General features: G+C 36.3%; 1 protein-coding gene across 1 annotated transcript in view; it reads right to left on the bottom strand.

Annotated features, from left to right (window-relative positions):
• The window catches only part of ASXL2 (ASXL transcriptional regulator 2), a 138,367-nt gene that overhangs the window by 44,301 nt on the left and 73,342 nt on the right, over positions 1-20,724 (bottom strand). The window contains exons 3-4 of the mRNA XM_053588681.1: positions 14,477-14,585; positions 9,010-9,160 (exon numbers count right to left, since the gene is read on the bottom strand). Coding sequence (XP_053444656.1) covers positions 9,010-9,160; positions 14,477-14,585 — 260 coding nt within the window. The remainder of the gene's footprint in view (positions 1-9,009; positions 9,161-14,476; positions 14,586-20,724) is intronic.

Here is a 20,724-nt window from a genome sequence, read left to right on the forward strand (position 1 = left end):
ACTGACTCATGACACCAGGACAATGCAATGAAGTAAAGGGAAGGATAGTCTTTTCAAAAAATGGTATCATGGCAGGTGCCTGTAGTTCCAGCTACTTGGCAGGCTAAAGCAAGAGGATCTCTTGAGCCCAAGAGATTAAGCTTGCTATGAGCTATGATGATACCACAGAACTTAAGCCAGGGCACAGAGTGATACTCTCTCCCCCAAAATAATTAATAATTAATTTTTAAAAAAGACTGACAATAACCACCAATGCTGATAATGTGAAATAACTGGAACTCTCATACATTGCTGGTTAGAGTATAAATTGGTGCGACTACTTTAACACTGATTATCCATACATAGTATATTTAATTCAACAAAAAGGAGTACAGATGGAAATTAAAAAACAGTAGGATTAGGCCAGTGGCTCACGCATGTAATCCTAACCCTTTGGAAACCCAAGGTGGGAGGACTGCTTGAGACCAAAGGTTCAGGACCAGCCTGAGCAAAAGTAAAACCCCTCTCTACAAAAATAGAAAAAATTAGCTGGGCATGGTAGCACATACTTATAGTCCCAGCTACTTGAGAGGCTGAGGCAGGATGATCACTTGAGCACAGGAGTTTGAGATTGTATTGAGCTATGACCATACCACTGCACTCTAGCCGGGACAAAAGAGCAAGACCCTGTCTTAAGAAAACAAAAAATGAACAATAGAATTGTAACACATAAAAAAATAGAAATAATCTAAATGTTCGTCAGTGGTAGAAAAGATAAATAAATTTGAGTACTGGTGGATACAATGAATACTACTGGCTTTAAAAAAAGAACATAAATTAATCTTGAGAAAAAAATACCTTAGTATGACTTGTTTTATTTAAGTTTAAAATCTGTCTTTGGATAAGCCTTGTTTATGCTACTAGAAGTTGTTAGAGTGGTTATTTTGGCACAATGGATACGATAAGAAGCTAGCAGGGAGGCCTACTAGGACAATATTTCGCTACTTGATCTGGGTGCTGGCTCACGATGCTGCTCCATTTGTGATAATTCAACAAGCTCTATACTTATGATATGTGCATTTTAATGAATATAGGTTCAGTAGCCCAAATCTGAAATGCTCCAAAGTTTGAAATTTTTTAAGGGCCAACATAAAGTTCAATGGAAATGCTTGTTTGGATTTTCTAAATTTGGTATGCTCAATCCATATAATACAAATATTCCAATATTCGAAAAAATCCAAAATCCAACACAATTCTGGCCCATGGATTTCAAATAAGGGATACTCAATCTGTTTATATTATAATAAAAAGTTTAAAATAGGAAAAATGAGCCTATCTTGACAGATGTCAGGACAGTAGTTACTTTTGAGGAAGCAGACAGAATGACATCTTTGTAGTGCTGGTAAAGGATCATCATGGTTAATTATTTATTTATGAAGGTAGAATTATTTTCTATTCTCAATTCAAAAAATGGACAAGACTATTTCATATTTTTCCTTCTTTAAAATGGAATATGGTACTCCCTTTTAATAAGGCTGAAAAATCACCAAGAAGTACAAAAGTGAGGATAAACATTTAGATACTTTCACAGAAATTTTACATTGCTGGGCCATTCTTAGCATTTACAAAAGTATCAGTCCAAAATGGTTTGGAGGGGAAAATTGGCCTTTTATGATGAATAATTTGAGAATATATCACCTAATTGAGGAAGTAGTGACAGGAATAGGGGGTGTGTAGGAAGGATACTAGAGCAAAGTTTTCTTTTGGTAAAGGTATCAAAAATAAGACTTTGTTTGAAAAATAAACATTAAATCTGCATTTTAACCATATCTAGGCTTTATTTATGATCTTTTCTTACAAAGCAGTACTTACAGAAAAATAATCCCTTACATTTCTCTATTATCACTTTTACTTCAAATGAAACTAATCAATGCCACCAATTAGTGTCCAATCCTCCAAGAAAATATGATACCCACAATAAATGATTTTCAAAACTAAAATGGACCAGCCACATACACCTGAGCTGGCAGGTTCGAATCCAGCCCGGGCCCGCCAAACAACAATGATGGCTGCAACCAAAAAATAGCCGGGCACTGTGGCAGGCGCCTGTAATCCCCGCTACTTGGGAGGCAGAGGCAGGAGAATCGCTTGAGCCCAGCAGTTGGAGGTTGCTGTGAGCTGTGATGCCCCTGCACTCTACCCAGGGCAACAGCTTGAGGCTCTGTCTCAAAAAAAAAAAAAAAAAAAAAAAACCTAAACTAAAATGGAAATAAATTATTTTAATTTATTTTATCAGTGGTAAGAAATAAACTAAGCTAGCCTAAACACTAGTGAGTAGAAAAACAAAAGTGGCTATATTAACTCAGATTCTTACTAGACAAGAAAAATAAAATCAACAGAAAAGGTCTACAAACAATTTTGTTCCTTTTGTTTACCTGACTATGAAAATGTGGAAGTCACAAATGTTGCTACCATTCTTTCTCTTCTCTGATCCATACCTTGATTTTCCTAAGAAATTACTCTGTGCACTCCAATAATCTACATATAATGACACTACCACTAAAGATAAGTCTGATCCAAATTTCTTTCCCTCAACAAATCCCAGCTAAACTTATCTTCCTATGGCTTCCTGAAGTCACTGAGCATGGTCCCACCTTCTTGCTTTTATGTATGTTTTCTTTTCATGATATAAACCCTTCCTCCCTAACGATTAAACTCTTAAGGAAAGGACAGTGCCTTAGAACTTCTTATCATTCATAAAATGATTAGTAACCCAAGTAAAGTTAAATTAGTATCCCTTCTCTAAATGCTGTAACAATATGATAAATATAAACACATGATTTATTAAGTCATGTGCTAATTTCTGCTTTTTTATTAACCTCTAGATATGATGGCCCACACCTATTCAAATTTGACTCCCAAATACCTGGAAAATAATATTAACTGAGGGTGGCAAGTACTTTAAACAAAGATATTACTTTGGTTGTTATAAATAAACTAATGTTTTAAGCAATGCTCCCAAGATTATAACCCGATAGACTGGTCCTCCAATGTGGACTGCTCAACAGTTTCAAAGAACTCTTACTGAAAAACACATTTTTTATCTAATTAGAAACAAAAAATGCCTGATTCCATAGAAACATACAGACACAGCAAAAAATTAACAAATTTCTGATCAAAAGATCAGCAATTACTATTATTTGATTTGAAAAACCAGAAACCATCACACACAAAAAACCCAGTAATCAAATAAAAAAGATGATATTTAATTTTTTTAACTTAGTACTATTTTCAGGAAAACATTTAAAACAAATTTTAGAGCTTGAGGTTTATCAGTTTTACATAGTTTACTTAAGTGTGTCAGATAGCTGGATATTTACCTACCACTCAGTGTAAGTTCGGGAGATACTACTTTTCATAGAGCACTGAGAATTTCCCATTTCAACAGCTAATTATAATATTGAATAAGGTTAAAAAATAGGAAGTATTAATATTAAATACATTTGAGTTAAAAGCTTTAATTAGTAAATAATTGCTGGCTTAAATTTTTATTTTTCTCCTGAAGATATTCAATGGGCCCTTTTGAAGTACTGGGGAGACATCAGAAAAATTAGAACAGTAATAGCAAAATTGAAACTTATTAGCTATATATAGTCAAAGAATTGATAATTGAAGGACCAAAGTTTCCAAAATGATTTTAGTCTTTAAAAACAGTATGCTTTACTTGAGGGAGAGGTTTTATTCTAACAATATTCTTTCTTTAGAGGTAACAGACCCTTTTCAGTTCTAAGTCCCTTCTCTCACACCAAGTACAGGGCACATGGGGTTCCTGATTATATGCAGAGCCCCCTAACCAAAGTGGGAAAGGACTACCTAAAGTCCTAATAGAGCTAAATCCTCCAACTCTCCCACCACCACCAACCCCAGAGTAAAAGAGAACATCTACCATAGGTCTCTTTTCACCTAAGTTAACTTTGTCCAAAGGAATTCTGCCCCCTGTATACTTTTGAAAGGAGATACAATCACCCACATTCAGTAACTTAACACATATATAAATGATGTCAGAGAGTAGATAGGTCTATGATATTCCAAATAACTCCAGACACTATATAAATTCCTGATTAAAAGTAGTTATGAATAAGCAGTAAAATTAACAGTTTATGTTCCTGGAAATAGTGATTCCTTACAGAGAAAAGGGGTATTATTAATTTTTTTCATAAAACACTTTAAAAGCAGACCAAAATCTAGCCAAACTTTTCTCTATCAGAAGAAGATAAAAATAACACTTCTGTAGTGGCTTATAATACAATTATTATACTTTATTTTGGGGAAAAAGCAGATGCTTTACTTAATTATGATCATTTTTTAAAACAACAGAAATAACTATTTCAGTAATTGATTTCGATAATCATTTTTCTGGAGTTACTCCACCTTACCTTGGCTTGGAATTCCATAAAACTCTTCTCTGAGCATTGTTTCCTGTCTGAAAAGTAGGAACCAAAACTGCGAACTTTTAAGTTCTTCCACTTTACGTAGAAATCAATAAACTAGTTTTAATATGTAATGCTGAACTAAATTTCAAAGTTCTATCTCTATTCCTATTTGGTTAAAAGGTATACATATATCAAGAGAGTTTCTATCGATTTTCAACTAGAAGTATCAGTTTTGCTGTCGGAGCTCTTTATTTTTGTACATAAAAGGAAGTGGGTTTTGATACTATCTCAATGTTCTTCCTGTCTTACAATGCATTTGAAATAAAGTGATGTCAGATTGAGAGTAAAAGCCCTAAGTAAGAAAAAGGAATAGGCACAATTAGTTTGCCTTACCTTTATTGATAACTAAAACTGATTTAGAACTGTTTTGCTATGTGCTGCTAGTTTAACTGCTGGCTACATGTCTGTCATTTTAATTTGCACTGGACTACAAAAACATTCATAAATATATATATATATATCTAAAAGTTCCTATGGTATTTATGCCACATGGTCCATGATTGACAGATGCACATCCTATGAAAAATTAAATCATTCTTCATTATTGGCAGTTTGATATTCATGTATTTCTTCAGAATATCAGAACACCTTAATTATTATATATGTGACATCATGTGCACCTCTTATGCCACCTTCCAAATACCACATTACAGTCTATTCTCTCAGTTTTCTAAGACTACCTAAAACCAGAAAAGACCTATACAGAAAATTTCATCTTACTGTAAATCAAGGACAAATAATCAACATTGTAGTAATCTCTAGAAGAGGAATGAACAAAAGGCAGCTCAAAAACAAACTGAATCCCATTCTGATATTACTCTACTGTTAATGTCTTCTATTACTAAGCAGAGTACAGGGCAAGGTTATGCTATTTACAACTACCTATTAAGCTAATGAAAATAGGGTTCTATGGCTATTTCTTAGATCTTCCTGCACCTTGAAACATTTACCAGGTGGTGTCTGTGGCTCAGTGGGTAGAGCACCAGCCCCATACACCAAGGGTGGCGGGTTTGAACCAAGCCCTGGCCAAATTGCAACAAAAAATAGCCAGGTGTTGTGGTAGGCGCCTGTAGTCCCAGTCACTAGGGGGGCCGAGGCAAGAGAATCACCTAAGCCCTGGAGATGGAGGTTTCTATGAGTTGTGATGCCACAGCATTCTACTAAGGGCAATAAAGTGAGACTCTGTCTCTCTAAAAAAAAAAAATAAAAATAATAATAATAATAATAATAATAATAATAATTGTAATACTCAGCACTGCGGGAGGCTAAGGCAGGAGGATTGTTTGAGCTCAGGAGTTCAAGGCTTGTCTGAGCAAGAGTGAGACCCTGACTCATGAAAAAAACTGAAAACCCAGCCAGGTGCCATGGCAAGCGCCTGTAATCCCAGAGGCTTTGGAGGCTGAGGCAGCAGGATGTCTACAGCCTGAATCTGAGGTTGCTGTGAGCTATGACACCATTGCACTCTGCTCAGGGCATTAAGGTAGAATTCTGCCTACACACAAACACACACACAAAATTGTAATACTCAAGTAGTCACATTTGACTTCTACAATTACAAGGGATACAAGATAACAAATGTTATTGGTATATACTGAGTATTAAATTTTAATACAGTTTTTTTCCCTTCTTAAAATGTATATACATCTTTTTGGCACCTCTGTATATTCCCAATGATTTTATTCCCAGTTATTAGATTGACCTTTAATATTAGTCAGAGACCCCCCATCTGCCTTGCTATCATTCCATTTGTTCTATCTGAAGTCTGAATAGCTCTCCAAGCAGTTGTGATCTCAAAGCTAAGATCCTCTGATTACAAAGTTAGCCCAAGCTGCACATGCAGTAACTATACCAGAGAATATAGCTGAGGCCACCAATTAACCCAATTCTCTCCAGGAGTCGCACAAACATTTAACACAGATATGATAACAAATCAGAACTATTTTTTCTGATACAGGTATATTAATAATTCTGGAAGCACCTAAATGAATGGGTCTAGTATCCTACAAACACAACCTTAGTTTCTAGATCCAAAGACTAGACCATCTACCATCACTCAAATATAAGAGACTATTCAAGTTAAGGAAAATGTCTATTTTGCTCTGGAATATCTCTATGTTGCTTCTTATAAAAGAATCATCATAAGTTAGCTTAAAATTTACCCTGCCATGAACAGCTAATTATAAATATTGGGATTTTAAAAATGATTTGCCCTCTTCAAATAGACTCTGACATTACCAGAAACAGGTCACAAAATATATTCTTAACTGAAAACTCCATTCAGGATATATTAAAACTACAACAACAGATAACTATTCCCTACAGAAAGTTGTTTTGGTAAGCTATAAAACAGACACCAAACACGGGATGAGAGTAAAGAATGGCAGACTAAATTTAGTGTTTGCTGGTAGAAACAGAAAGCATTCTTTTCCTAGTAAGGAGAGAGCTGTTAGAGCATTAAGTACTCAAAGTTTAAAAGAGAGGATTAGAGCAGCAAATAAGAACAACCTAAAAAAGGCTATAGATGACTAAGAGCTGAGAACAAATCCAGGTAAAACCCAGAACATTATCCAAGGTGGTAGCCACTATCCACATACAGCTATATTTAAATTTAAGTGAAAATAAAATTAACTTAAAATAAAATTTAAAATTCCAAACTGGACATCCAAGTGTAAAAAAATGAATCCAGACATAGGCCCTTCGTAAAAATTAACTCGAAACAGATTAAGACCCAAACACAAAATTACAAAACTCTAAGAACATAATATAACATAGGAGAAAACCTAGGTGATAATGGGTTTGGCAATGACTTTTTAGATATAACACCAAAGGCACAATGCACAAAAGAAAAAAATTGATACAATGTACATCATTAAAATTAAAAATTTCTGCTCTGTGAAAGAAACTGCCAAGAGAACAAAAAGACATAGAAAATATTTGCAAAAGATATATCTACTAAATCTACTGTTACCCAAAATACACAATGAACTCTTAAAGCTCAAAAAGAAGAAAACAAACAACCTGCTTTAAAAATTGGCCAAAATCTGAACAGATATCTCATCAGAGATATATAGAGATGGCAAATAAGCATATAAGATGTTCTACATCACCTTATCAGGGAAATGCAAATTAAAACAAGATACCACACCAAACTACACACCTCATAGAATAGCCAAAATCCAGAACAATGATGATACCAAATGCTAGTGAGATACTGGGCAACAGGACTCTCATCCACTGATGGCAGGAATGCAAAAATGGTATAGCCACTTTGGTAGACAGTTTGGTAGTTTCTTCTAAAACTAAACATACTCTTACTCATATGATCCCGCAATCTCACTCCATGGTATTCACCTGAAGGTGGTGAAAACTTAACCCACACAAAAACTGCATAGATGTTTCAGCAGTTTTACTCATAAATGCCAAAAATTGGAAGCAACCAAGACATCTCTCAGTAGGTGAATGGATAAACTGTGGTACATCCAATGATGAAATACTATTCAGTGTTAAAAAGAAATAAGCTATCAAGCCATGAAAAGACATACAGAAATTTTAAATGCGTATTACTAAATGAAAGAAGCCGACTCAACACGCATAGCACAGTGGTTACAGCACTAGCCACATACAACAAGGCTGGCAGGTTGGAACCCAGCCCAGGCCAGCTAAAACAACAATGACAACCTCAACAAAAAATAGCCAGGTGATGTGGCAGGTGCCTATAGTCCCAGCTACTTGGAGGCTGAGGCAAGAGAATCACTTAAGCCCAAGAGTTTGAGGTTGCTGTGAGCTATGACATCACAGCACTCTACCAAGCGTGACATAGTGAGACTGTCTAAATAAATAAATAAACAAACAAATGGAAGCCAATCTGAAAAATCTGGCTATTTGACATTGTAGAAAAGGCAAACTATGGGAACAGTAAAAAGTCAGAAGCTGTCAGAAGTTAGGAGGGAAGAAGGTACAAATAGATGGAGCACAGAGGATTTTTAGGGCAATGAAATATTCTGTATGATACTATAATGGTGAATATATATCATTATACATTGCATATTTGTCCAAAACCATGCAACGTACTCCCCCCAAGAATGAATTCTAATGTAAACTATGGACTTTGGAGAATAATGATGTGCCAACACAAGATTAGCAATTGTAACAAATATATCTCTCTGGTGGGGGACGCTCATGGGGGAAGGTTGTGCATATGTGGGGGGGAATCTTTTACCTTCATTCAGTTTTGCTGTGAACCTAAAACTGTTCTCAAAAAAAAAAAAGAAGAATTTTTGAAAAGAAATTTCTTGGTTACACTAACCATAGTTCAAGTTTTCAACAGACCCATGTAGCTAATGGCTACTGTGTTGTGTTGGACATAAAGATAAAAATATTTCCATCACTGCAGGAAACTCTCCTGGACAGTACTGTTCTAGAGGGTAAGAGAAAGAGATTAACTGACCTGGGAGCTGGGAAAAGAGGCACTACTACTACTAACAAAAACATCTGCCCGATAGCATTTGGCATTTACTGAAGGATCAGGTAGATTTACCTTTCCTTTTCCACCTGCTCTTTTTTCCCTCCTTGTTGCTGCCACCATCACTGCTGCTGCTGCTGTTCTCAGAACTCTGGGAATCTGACTGACCATCACTGCTTTCTTCTGAACCTTCTGATAGCTCTTTCACCCCATCCGGCACATCTTTCTGAAAATGTAGGCATCCAATTAGGATTAATCATTCCCATTTCAACAAACAAGAATTAAATTTCTGATATGCAATGTTGCATCTTAATTGCGCTGATTAATTTTTAGCATTATAGGACTCAGTAGCAGAACCAGCAGTACCTTGTGAATTCCTGTCATCTCTCTTTTTGCATCAAATAAGCTAATGTTTCCACGTATATCCAAAGGTAAAAATTACACACTACATTCATAGGCAGGCAATATAGAGGCTTAGACAAAAATTGGGTAGTCTGGGTAAATATTCAGGATAAAAAAACCTACATAATAACATTTCTGTTAAAATATGTACATCTGTGTACAGTGTGTGTGTGTGTGTGTGTGTGTGTACCACTATGTACTTTGAATTCAGTTAGAGAATGAGAGTCTAGGTAGTAAAATAGTACATTATTCAATTCTCATTGGTTCCTGAATATTGGTTAGTATCAAGGGTTAAGAGAAAATAAAAATTTGAAAAATCAAACTGATTGGCACGGTGCCCATAGCTCAGTGAGTAGGGCACCGGCCACATACAGTGAGGCTCGCAGTTCAAGCCCAGCCCGGGCCTGCTAAACAACAATGACTACTGCAACCAAAAAATAGCCGGGTTTTTGTGGTGGGCGCCTGTAGCTCCAGCTACTTGGGAGGCTGAAGCAAGAGAATCGCTTAAAGCCCAAGAGTTTGAGGTTGCTGTGAGCTGTGATGCTACAGCACTCTACCAAGGGCAACATAGGGAGACTCTATCTCAAAAAAAAAAAAAAGATAAGCTGGGCATCTGTAGTTCAGCTGCTAAGGGCACCAGCCACATACACCGGAGCTGGCAGGTTCAACAAGCCCAGCCCAGGCATGCCAAATAACAATGACAACTGCAACCAAAAATAGCCAGGCGTTGTGGTGGACACCTGTAGTCCCAGCTACTTGAGAGGCTGAGGCAAAAGAATTGCTTAAGCTTAAGAGTTGGAGGTGAGCTGTGATGCCATGGCACTCTACCGAGGGTGACATAGTGAGACTGTCTCAAAAAAAAAAAAAGAAAGAAAGAAAAATCAAAGTGATTTTTCAAATTCTGGCAGAGAAAAAAAAGAAATCATTAAACACAAACACACACACACAGAGGAACTTCTTTATCTCCTCCTAATTGTGCAGCCTTGGTCAGTCCCCTCATCAGTTTTAACATCTCATACCTCAGTTTCCCTGTCTATAAGATAGATGTAATAGGACCTACCTTAATCAAAGATCATGCTGAAGTTAAATGAGCTAATAAATGTAAAATGCTTAGGATAGTGTCTAAGAGCTCAATAAATATTAGCTGCTATGTATTTATGTAATAAATAAAAATATACACATAATAGCTTAACACATTAATACCATTTCTAAGTTATAAAATTATGGATGGCTCTTTTTTTCCTCCAACATTTTCCCACATAATTTTTATAATCAGATAAAAATAATTCTGACACACAAAATGTGACCCTCCCACACACAACTGGCACCCATATGACATTTTGGCCAAACTATAAACTTCAGTCTCATAAGTAACAGCTATTTTCCATTTAAGTTTATGTCCTGGTGCCATTTCTCCCTGAGACTTCTCTTAAATTATACACTTTCTTAAAATATATACCCCATATTTTTCTATTTTTCCTTCAAAATGCAGGACAATTTTATAGTTAGTTGCCAGCCAGACATCATGACCTTTAAGTTCAAAAAGTATATGAAATATAATTAGCTTCTTAAATTTGTGATCCCTTCAGAATCAACTACTCATGCCCCCAATTTTAGAATAATTTCAACCCCTATTTTACTCACTCTAAACACTATATATTCTATTTCTCTAATGTCCTGCTGCCATCTCTTTTACCACTCTTGTAGTTCAGGCCTTGAGTATCTTTCAAATGAGTATAACCACTTTTTGATAAATGTCCTGCTTCATATTTAAAATCTATGCTACTTGAAATGCCTTCCTAAAAAAATGGATTTGATCACCCTTTCACCTGAAAAACTTCTGCCATCCACTATACACACACACACACAGAGGCATGCTGCTCAGTCAGGTTTTCAAAGGTCTCCAGTGTTTGATTGAGCTCTACCTAACATTTACCACACCCTCATTCCTTACCCTATAAGCTCAAAGATTATGATCTAACCACTGCAATTTACTCTGCTTTCAAATCCATTCTGAATCCATCTGTGCTTGTGCTATGTCCATGCCCTGGAAGACCCTTATTCTCATTACTTTTCTGACAAAGTCCACCTCAAATCTTATAAATTAACAACAAAAAACTTTCTAGGCTCAGCAGCTGTGGCTTAAGCGGCTAAGGCACCAGCCACACACACCGGAGCTGGTGAGTTTGAATCCAGCACGGGCCTGCCAAACAACAACAGCTGCAACCAAAAAATAGCCGAGCATTGTGGCGGGCGCCTGTAGTCCCAGCTACTTGGGAGGCAGAGGCAGGAGAATCGCTTGAGCCCAGCAGTTGAAGGTTGCTGTGAGCTGTGATGCCACAGCACTCTACCCAGGGTGACAGCTTGAGGCTCTGTCTCAAAAAAAAAAAAAACTTTCTAGATCCCTTTACTGAAAATTAACCTCTATTAACCACATTAAGTTTATAGCACAGTGCATTTACTGAGGATACAATTATTTCAGTAACTGTAATGTGAGCTTCAAGAGATCAGGGACCACAATTTATCCCTCTGTAGCCCCTATGGTATCTGGTATAAATGTGCTATTATGATATAAAAGAAATATATATTTGGTCTCTGACCAGAGTTCCTGACATAGAGCTCCTTTCAGCTCTTATAATTTGCTAAACAATAATGTTACTAGGAGAATCTTTTGTTCTATTTGGTTTTTGACCCCCATTCCTGATGCAGAGCTCCTAAGACCTCTATGATTTCCTGAGTGATAGGATCATCTTTTGTTAAGATGATTCCTATTGAATAGCCTCAAAATGGAGGGTGGCTGCCAGGTGAACCAAGCATGTGATTAGAGAGTTGGAACTTTCACCCTATTCCTCAACCTCAGAGAGGAGAAGGTTGGCTGAGATTGATCACCAGTGGTCAGTGATTTGGTCAATCATGCTATGTTAATAAAGCCTCTATCAAAACTCTAAAAACTGGGTTTAGAGAGCTTTAAGACAGTTGAATATATGGAGGCTCTGGGAGGGTGGCGCATCAGGATGGCACAGAAGCTTTGTACATCTTCCCACATACCTCACCCTATGCATTTCTTCCATCTGGCTGTTCATCTGTATCCTTTGTAATATCCTTTATAATAAATGGGCAAATACATGCACAAGTTAAAAGCATTTCCCTGAGTTCTGTGAGTCTTCTTAGCAAATTAATCAAACCCAAGGAGGGAATCCCAATTTATAGCAAGTCAGTTCAGTCATAAGTACATATCACAACCTGGGACTTGTGATTGGCATCTAAAGTAGGGGGCAGTCTGGTGAGACTTAGCCCTCAACCTGTGGAATCTGACACTATCTCCAGACAGTAAGTATTAGAATTGAGTTGAATTACGGGACAACCAATTGTCTGCTGTGGAACTGCATAGTGTATGGGGAGAAAACCTGGTGTCAGAAGTACTATACTGAATAGTGTGTGAGAATAAGAAAAACACTTGGGGCTTTTTTCCCCATTTCTATAACAGAGTAGGCACATTTAATCAATTGTATTAACAATATGGAAAGTCTAGAACAGCTAAAACCAAAAGGAAAGCTCCATGTGGGAGGAAAGTTCTATAACCTCAGGAAGTTCAACAAAGTATATAAAAAGGAGGTAGGGAAGTAGGTAGATTAGTATCTTTTTAATGTTAATAGGATCCACACAACCACTGAGCATAGTACAAGGCTAAAAAGGTAACACAAATTGATGGACATAGTCATTGCCTGCCAAGTATTCATTCTCCTTCTGTTGATAAATTTCCTTTATGGGAAATCCTCTCTCCTCAATTGACCTTAAGTGGCCTCAATCTTAATCTCACATCATGTGATCATGAGTCTAAAATTAGTTAATCAGGGTGGCGCCTGTGGCTCAAGGAGTAGGGTGCTGGTCCCACATGCCGGAGGTGGTGGGTTCAAACCCAGCCCCGGCCAAAAACCACAAAAAAAAAAAAAAGAGGTGTATTCCTCTAACATAAAATTAGTTAATCAGAAGAATCTACACATTGGGCAACAGTGATCATTTAGGTACAGCCACTTGGGCCAAGCCAAACCAATTAAATCAAACCAGAATTCTAAGAGGCTCCTGGCTTTAGTTCTTGTAACTCTTTTCTCTCTAGACTTACGGCTTACAGAGAGAGCCTGACTGAAAATGAAACCAAAAGGAAGTAGAGAGACCAACCCCTAATGACATCACTTTAACTCCTGGATCTACCCTGGGTTTACCTAAAATTTTCAGTTAACATGAGCTAATAAATTCTGTCTTACTCAAAATCATTTGAACTGGTTCTCCTGTCAGTTAAAGGACATGGGTAAGAAAGGATCTCTCTAGGCTGTGCACAGTGGCTCATGCCTGTAATCCTAGCGGTCTGCGAGGCTGAGGTGGGCCAATGGCTTGAGCTCACGATTCAAGACCAGTCTGAGCAAACACAAGATCCCATCTCTAAAAATAGCTGGGCGTTGTGGCAGATGCCCATAGTCCCAGCTCCTCAGAAGGCTGAGACAAGAGGATCACTTGACCTCAAGGGTTTGAGGTTGCTATGAACTATGACGCCATAGCACTCTAACAAGAGCAACAAAATGACACTATGTTTCCAAAAAAAAAAAAAAAAGAAAGAAAGAAAGGGTCTTTCTCATTGTAGGAATTAGAAATTAGCAAGCTTATTATGTCAGAAAGAATACACACTTGGGGGGATTTCGTTTTATATTCTGATTCTGATACTATCTGCCCATCACTGGGCAGATTAAGGAATTATCTTCTGAACTTTTGCATTCTCCATTATACAAAAAAAATTAACTGCAACTCTGAATTGTAATCAAATAATTACTCAGAATCTTCCACAATAACACTCAATAAATGTTGTAAGGCTCTTCATATAGTCACTGAAAGTCATTTAGATTTCATTCTTTCAAGATAAGATTATCATAAAGAATAAAAATAAAGTTATTTCTCTGATCTACCTACAAAGAGTTATGGGTTAGTAAAAAAGAAAAAAATGTACTGGATACAAGGTTGAAAATACTACCTTCCTAAAAATAAGCTACTCAAAGAACAGAATTCTACCTCTATGAATCAAACACTATTTTTATGAGGTCACTTCTTGTTTTATCTTTTTAAATGACTCCCCAATAAAAATATTTACCTTCAAAGTATATACTCCCATTCTACCTGGAACCTTATAGAAGATGCCTTCTTCACCTCTGGAGTTTGTGTGCAGCATTGCATTCAGGCATGCAAGAGGGGAAGTTCCACTGCAAAACAAAAAGATGAACGCAATGATTCAACTCTGTCTCTGAATATCTCTGAATATCTATGGTAACACTGACTTAGGATAAAATTGGTCAGTATTCCTTTGAATTACCATTTTTATAAACTATAAAAATATCAATATAGAAGGAGGCTGCCATGGAGAAAACAGATGTAAAATTCATTCCCATCTATCTAAAGAAATAGTAATTCCTTAATCCCAATAGAGTATCTAAGATATAAATCAGGTAAAATACAGCAGTATCACAAAAATATTTTGTTTTATTCTATTTTATTTAGCACAAGCTTTACACATGTCCAGAGGTAAAAGTATGCATGCACACACATACATACACAGAGATTCAAATAAATAGTCTTAATTCCCTTGCACAGTCCCACACTAAATTGAATCTGGGTTGTGAATCTAACACATTGCCATGATCTCCTCTATTTGAACCTACCGAGAGATCACTTAAAAAGGTATTAAGTAGGTTAATGAATACTCATTATATATATAGCGACTTGGTTAGATGTTTATTAATTCTAATATATAGATATTTTCTAGAATTTTAGTATATGATAAATTATCCATAAAAAATAAACATTATTTTCTTTTCTAACTGTAATCCTATTTCATTTTCCTGTCTTTTTGTTCTTGTCTTGTTTTTATTACAAAACAAATAGTAATAAAAATTATTAATGGGCCTTCTTGGTTTGTCCCTTTATTAAGGGAATGGCACTAATATCTTACCACTAAGCCTAATATTACTTTACTGTTTAAGACTGTAGATTAGAAGCACGCTTTTTAACAAATAGCAAATAAAATCATCTGCATTAAATAGTTCAGTACAAAATATCAAACATGGCTAGCATAAAATTTAAAATGGTCTTTATCTCAGATGGATGATTAACCTTTAGTTTTTATGCAACAGAAATTATAAAAAGATCAAGAAATCAGAAATTAAAAAAAGAACTTCTAAATAAGTGTTAAAACATAGAAAACAAAAGTATGGTAGTAGGAAAAACACTTTAAAATCAAGCATTAGCATAAGGTTAAGAGCTGTAGTATTTAAAGACAGTGCTGCAATACTTAAAGACAATGTTCATATATCTAAGGAATATCACAAACATTGTTAGATAAAATACTAGCATATTTCATACAAAAAATATAAGTAGCAAGTAAACATATAGAATGTTCATATAAAAGCAATCAAATTGGAAACAAGAGTCAGGAGTCTCTGAAGATATGTGGTATCCTAAATTTTTTTTATTTTATTTCTCATAACTGCTTATTTCTACCTCTTCTCCCTCTCAGGTCTCTGTTGTTGCTACCCAATAACCAGGAATAAGCCTACTAGAAGAGGCTACTAGATACCTCAGGGATACCTAAAGATAAAGTGAGAGAGCAATGAGTCGTCCACTGTCTTTTGGTACCATGTAAGTGTTAAGGGTCAAAAACTGGAAAGGTTTGCTCCCGCTCACAACACAGGTGGAGCACAACAACAAAGAAAATACAGAAACACCTTTAGTTGAAGAAAATGTTGAGCATCTCCAGATTGATTTTTATAGTTATGTTTATCCAACTTGGATATGTCCATGTTAAAAATATAAATAATACAACTCCAATCAGGATCTAAAAGTGTCTGTCAAATATATATATTAAAAACTGCCAAAAAATTTCTAGGAAAAAATGAAGGACTTGCTTAAGGATAAATTGTCTAAGCATTATTGAAGCAGTGTGTTTCTAGGACAGGAAAAATGGGCAAATAAGCACTCTTATAGACTATACGTAGAAGAAAATAGCAAATGCCAGAAACAGATCATAATAAATTTAAAAGGTACCATTTATGTTTAATAGAAAAAAGGTGGGGTCACGCCATGGTCACTTATAGTTTGATTATCTGGCATCTGTTCCCTCTTCTTCTGGAGATAGTACTAAAATTACTTGCGAAATGGTCCTTTCCCACTGTTAGTCATGTAGTTGAGAAAGACTTAAATCCCACTTTCATCACAGGGGTAAATCCAAACTGATTAATACCTACTAAGAGTATTAGGAGGTAAGGCCTAAAACGTTAAATCATTGTGTAAATACGAGGGAAGGATCTAGTATCAAAGTGGAATACACAGGAGAGAAGAATGACACAGAAAGGATTATAAGGAGAAATACAACACCCAAAATGGCAGAACTCAGGAAAGGGGAGGAAGCAATATTACCTTTGCCGCTGTGTCAAACCTGGCCTTAAACCTTTGGAATCTTGTTGAGGTTTAAGTCATAAGAAACAAAGAGTTCTAAATAAAATAGCTTAATAGCATTGATGTATCTCATACATCAGGAGATTCATTAAACGCCGAAAGATAAAATGTAAAAGGTGTGAAAAGAAAACAGCATAACCAAAGAAAAGCTTTCTACAAAAAAGAAAAAGCCCAAATATCACAAAAGAAAGAAACATACTAATTTTTTGAAAATAAAAATTTCTGTATGGGAAAAAAATACAACCAACAAAATACAGAAAATAAATGAAACTGGAATAATTAACTGCAAAACATATGACAGACAAAAGACTAAGAAGACATTCTTTTAGCAAAACACAAACCCATGAGGAAAAAAAAGGATATGAACAAATGATTCATAAAACATCAGTGGATATGATTAAAAAAAAAAACCACAACAAAGTTCAAACTTAATAGTGATCAAAAGAAAGGCAATTAAATCAAGATACTATTGGTTTGAGCGGGAGAAATGAAATAGATTGAAGCTTTAGTTAAGTCTTATACCAAAGTCAATTTACTTGTTTGTATATTGTACTCATTTCTATAAGATATTACCATTGAAGGAAGCTTGGTGAAATGTTTATGGAACGCTATGTACTGTATTTGCAATTTCCTATGAATCTACAATTATTTCAAAATAAAAAGCCAAATAGATTGAGAAAAAAATCCATTGCTAATAAGGTTATAGGCTAATGAACACTCTCTGACTGACTGGGGTGGTGGGAGGGGGAATTCTACCTTTCCCCACATTTCTCACTTTTACCTCAGGAAAGTAATGTGGAAGTATCCATTAAAGTAAAAATATTTGAGGCTCGGCGCCTATAGCTCAAGCGGCTAAGGCGCTAGCCACAAACAGCTGAGCTTGCGGGTTCGCATCCAACCCAGGCCCGCAAAACAACGATGGCTGCAACCAAAAAATAGCCAGGCATTGTGGCAGGCACCTATAGTCCCAGCTACTTGGGAGGCAGAGGCAGGAGACTCGCTTGAGCCCAGGAGTTGGAGGCTGCTGTGAGCTGTAATGCCGCGGCACTCTACCCAGGGCGACAGCTTGAGGCTCTGTCTCAAAAAAAAAAAATATATATATATATATATATATATTTGGGACCGCTGATCCAACAACCCCACTTGAATCTATCCTACAAAAATAAGAACAAAAATTAAGAACGTATGTACAACGATTTACTCTACCATGTGAAGCATCAAGCACTGAAAAACAAGCTGGGCACAGTGGTGCAAGTTTATAATCCCAGCTACTCTGGAGGCTGAGGATCACTTAAGCCTGGGAGTTCAACACCAGATGAGCAATATAGCAAGACACCTGTCTCAAAATAAAATGACCTCAAAGTCCATTAATAAGGGAGTGGGTGATGTATTAATAACATAGCCAACAGGAACATTAATCAGTAACAGATATGTTAACAGATAGAGGAGTGCCAACTACACTCCAGGAAGCTTTTTGTCCAGCCCTCACAACAATCCTGAAGCAGGCAAAAATCATTACACCGTTTTTTATAAATGAAGAACTCTTTAATAAGCTGTTTAAGATCACAGTGTTAATCAATGGTAAAGCCAAGATTCCAGTTACAAGAAAGAAAACAGAAACAGAAGAGGGAAGAGATGACTTAGAAAGAAAACATATAAACATGAGAAAAAAGTTCAATAAGCCATGTGGGTAAGTCTACCCCAATTAATGATATTCAATTTCAATATTAAGTACCTATTCTATTTAGAGGAATAAACTAGGATCTGTGGATTCAAAGAGTAAAGGTTTCTTAGCTCAGAATCTAATGGAGAAGATAGACAATGGTGCATTGAGATCAATGCCATTAATACAGATACAAGTCCAGAAACACTTAGGCTCAATGTTTCAGACATACAGATTTTTTGGATTTTAGAAACTTAATATGATATCCCATAAATTGTGCAACACTGCCATCGAGATTAGGAGCAGCATCCCATAACCAAATACAGTGAAACATATGAATACTCACACTAAGTAAAGATTTTGTATAGTTTCGTGTCAGTTCAAGAGAAGTGCTGCTGTCAAGTGAGATTTAGTGCTAAAGATAAGAAACTTCATTTTTCAAGCATATGGATAGGAGACTGTCAACCTGTATATTAAAAGCGCTTTAGGTGAGAGAAAAAAACAAACTAGTCTAGGCTTAGTACTTGACAACAACAAACAACGATAAACAATAATAACAAACCAGCCCTTAATGTGAAACTTACGAAATTAAAGTAGACGGCACAAACACCTGGTGAAAAGATTGAGACAGTCACTATACAGAAACCACTGTAAAATTCCCTTGCAAATCTGGGTATAATTTTCCTTTAAAGAAAACAAAGTTTTGAAAAACTCACAAGATATACATGACACAGTACCATTTTTTAAAAATTTAGATTTTATTTCAGAAAAATACAAAAAAAAAAAAAAAACACAACAGAGGATCCTGGCAGAGTTTATTTTTGTAAAAAACGAACAATGGCAAGAGGAATAAAGTAGGATATACTACTCAGGCTGGCTGGAATACACCTTCAGAGGAAGGGTTGCCAGAATTCTATAATTAAATTAAAATAACTGAATATCTTGAAAAAATGAGGCACCACCTGTATAGGTGATAAAATCTTAGTATTGAAATCAATACCAATGTTAAGGCAAGTAAATTCAATAGATGGCAAGTACTGAATCAAGAACCACCTGAAGGCCAGGTTTGGTGGCTCACACCTATAATCCTAACACTCTAGGAAGGTCTGGGTGGGAGAATTGCTTGAACTCAGGATTTCAAGACCAACTTGAGAAAAAGCGAGACCCTGTCTCTACAAAAAAATACAAAAATTAGTCTGGCATGGTAATGGGTACCCTTAGTCCCAGCTAAAGAGACTTGGGAGGCTGAAACAGGAGGATCAGTCACTTGAGCCTAGGAGTTTGAGGTTGCTCTGAGCTGTGATAATGCCATTGCAGTCTAGGCAGGGTGACAAAGCAAGACTGTGTCAAAAAAAAATAGAATCATCTTGAAGATTACTTAAATATGATGAAACAATTCCATTTTTCTTATCCATACTCAAAAGACTGGAGGTGAAGAAGCAGGAAGAGGAACAAGTCTAGAGCTGTAATTTTATGATGAATTTTCCACCTCACATAAGAAGATACATTAATGTTTTATACATAAGTCTCAAAGAACTAAAGTGATTTCATTCCTACCGCCAAAGGCCATAGTTCTTTTCACAATACAAATGGTTCCTTAGCAGTAGCTAGCAAGGCCCAGAGAGCTGAGGTCAATAAATGGACTACACTGCCTAGGTTTGGCGCCCATAACAGCCACATACACTGAAGTTGGCAGGTTCAAACCCAGGGTGGGCCAGTTAACCAACAATGACAACTGCAACAAAAAATACCCAGGTGCTGTGGTGGGCGCCTATAGTCCCAGCTACTTGGGAGGCTAAGGCAAGAGAATCACTTGAGCCCAAGGGTTTGAAGTTGCTGTGAGCTATGACACTCTACTGAGGGCAACACAGTAAGACTCTGTCTCAAAATAAAATAAAGTAAAATAAAATAAATAAATGCACTGCCTAGATAAAACTGATATAGTAACCCATGCAAAGAGACATCACTACATGTAAAAGAATCAGATTTAGAGATCTGTACCAAACTGAATTTAGATCTGAGCATACCCTGGGCAAGTCACTATGAACACTCTTAATATATTCATCTATAAAATGGAGGTATTCTCACCTACTCTCTAACACAATTGTGCAGATTACAAATAACATATATATAAAATGGATGTCACGTAGTCAAGACTCAGTAACTACCGTGGTTACTTCGCCAACTTTCTCCCATACCCCAGGCCGGTGGTATTCCAGTATTCCCTA

The sequence above is a fragment of the Nycticebus coucang genome, chromosome 4 (genome assembly GCF_027406575.1).
Source record: "Nycticebus coucang isolate mNycCou1 chromosome 4, mNycCou1.pri, whole genome shotgun sequence".
NCBI classification, from domain to species: domain Eukaryota; kingdom Metazoa; phylum Chordata; class Mammalia; order Primates; family Lorisidae; genus Nycticebus; species Nycticebus coucang.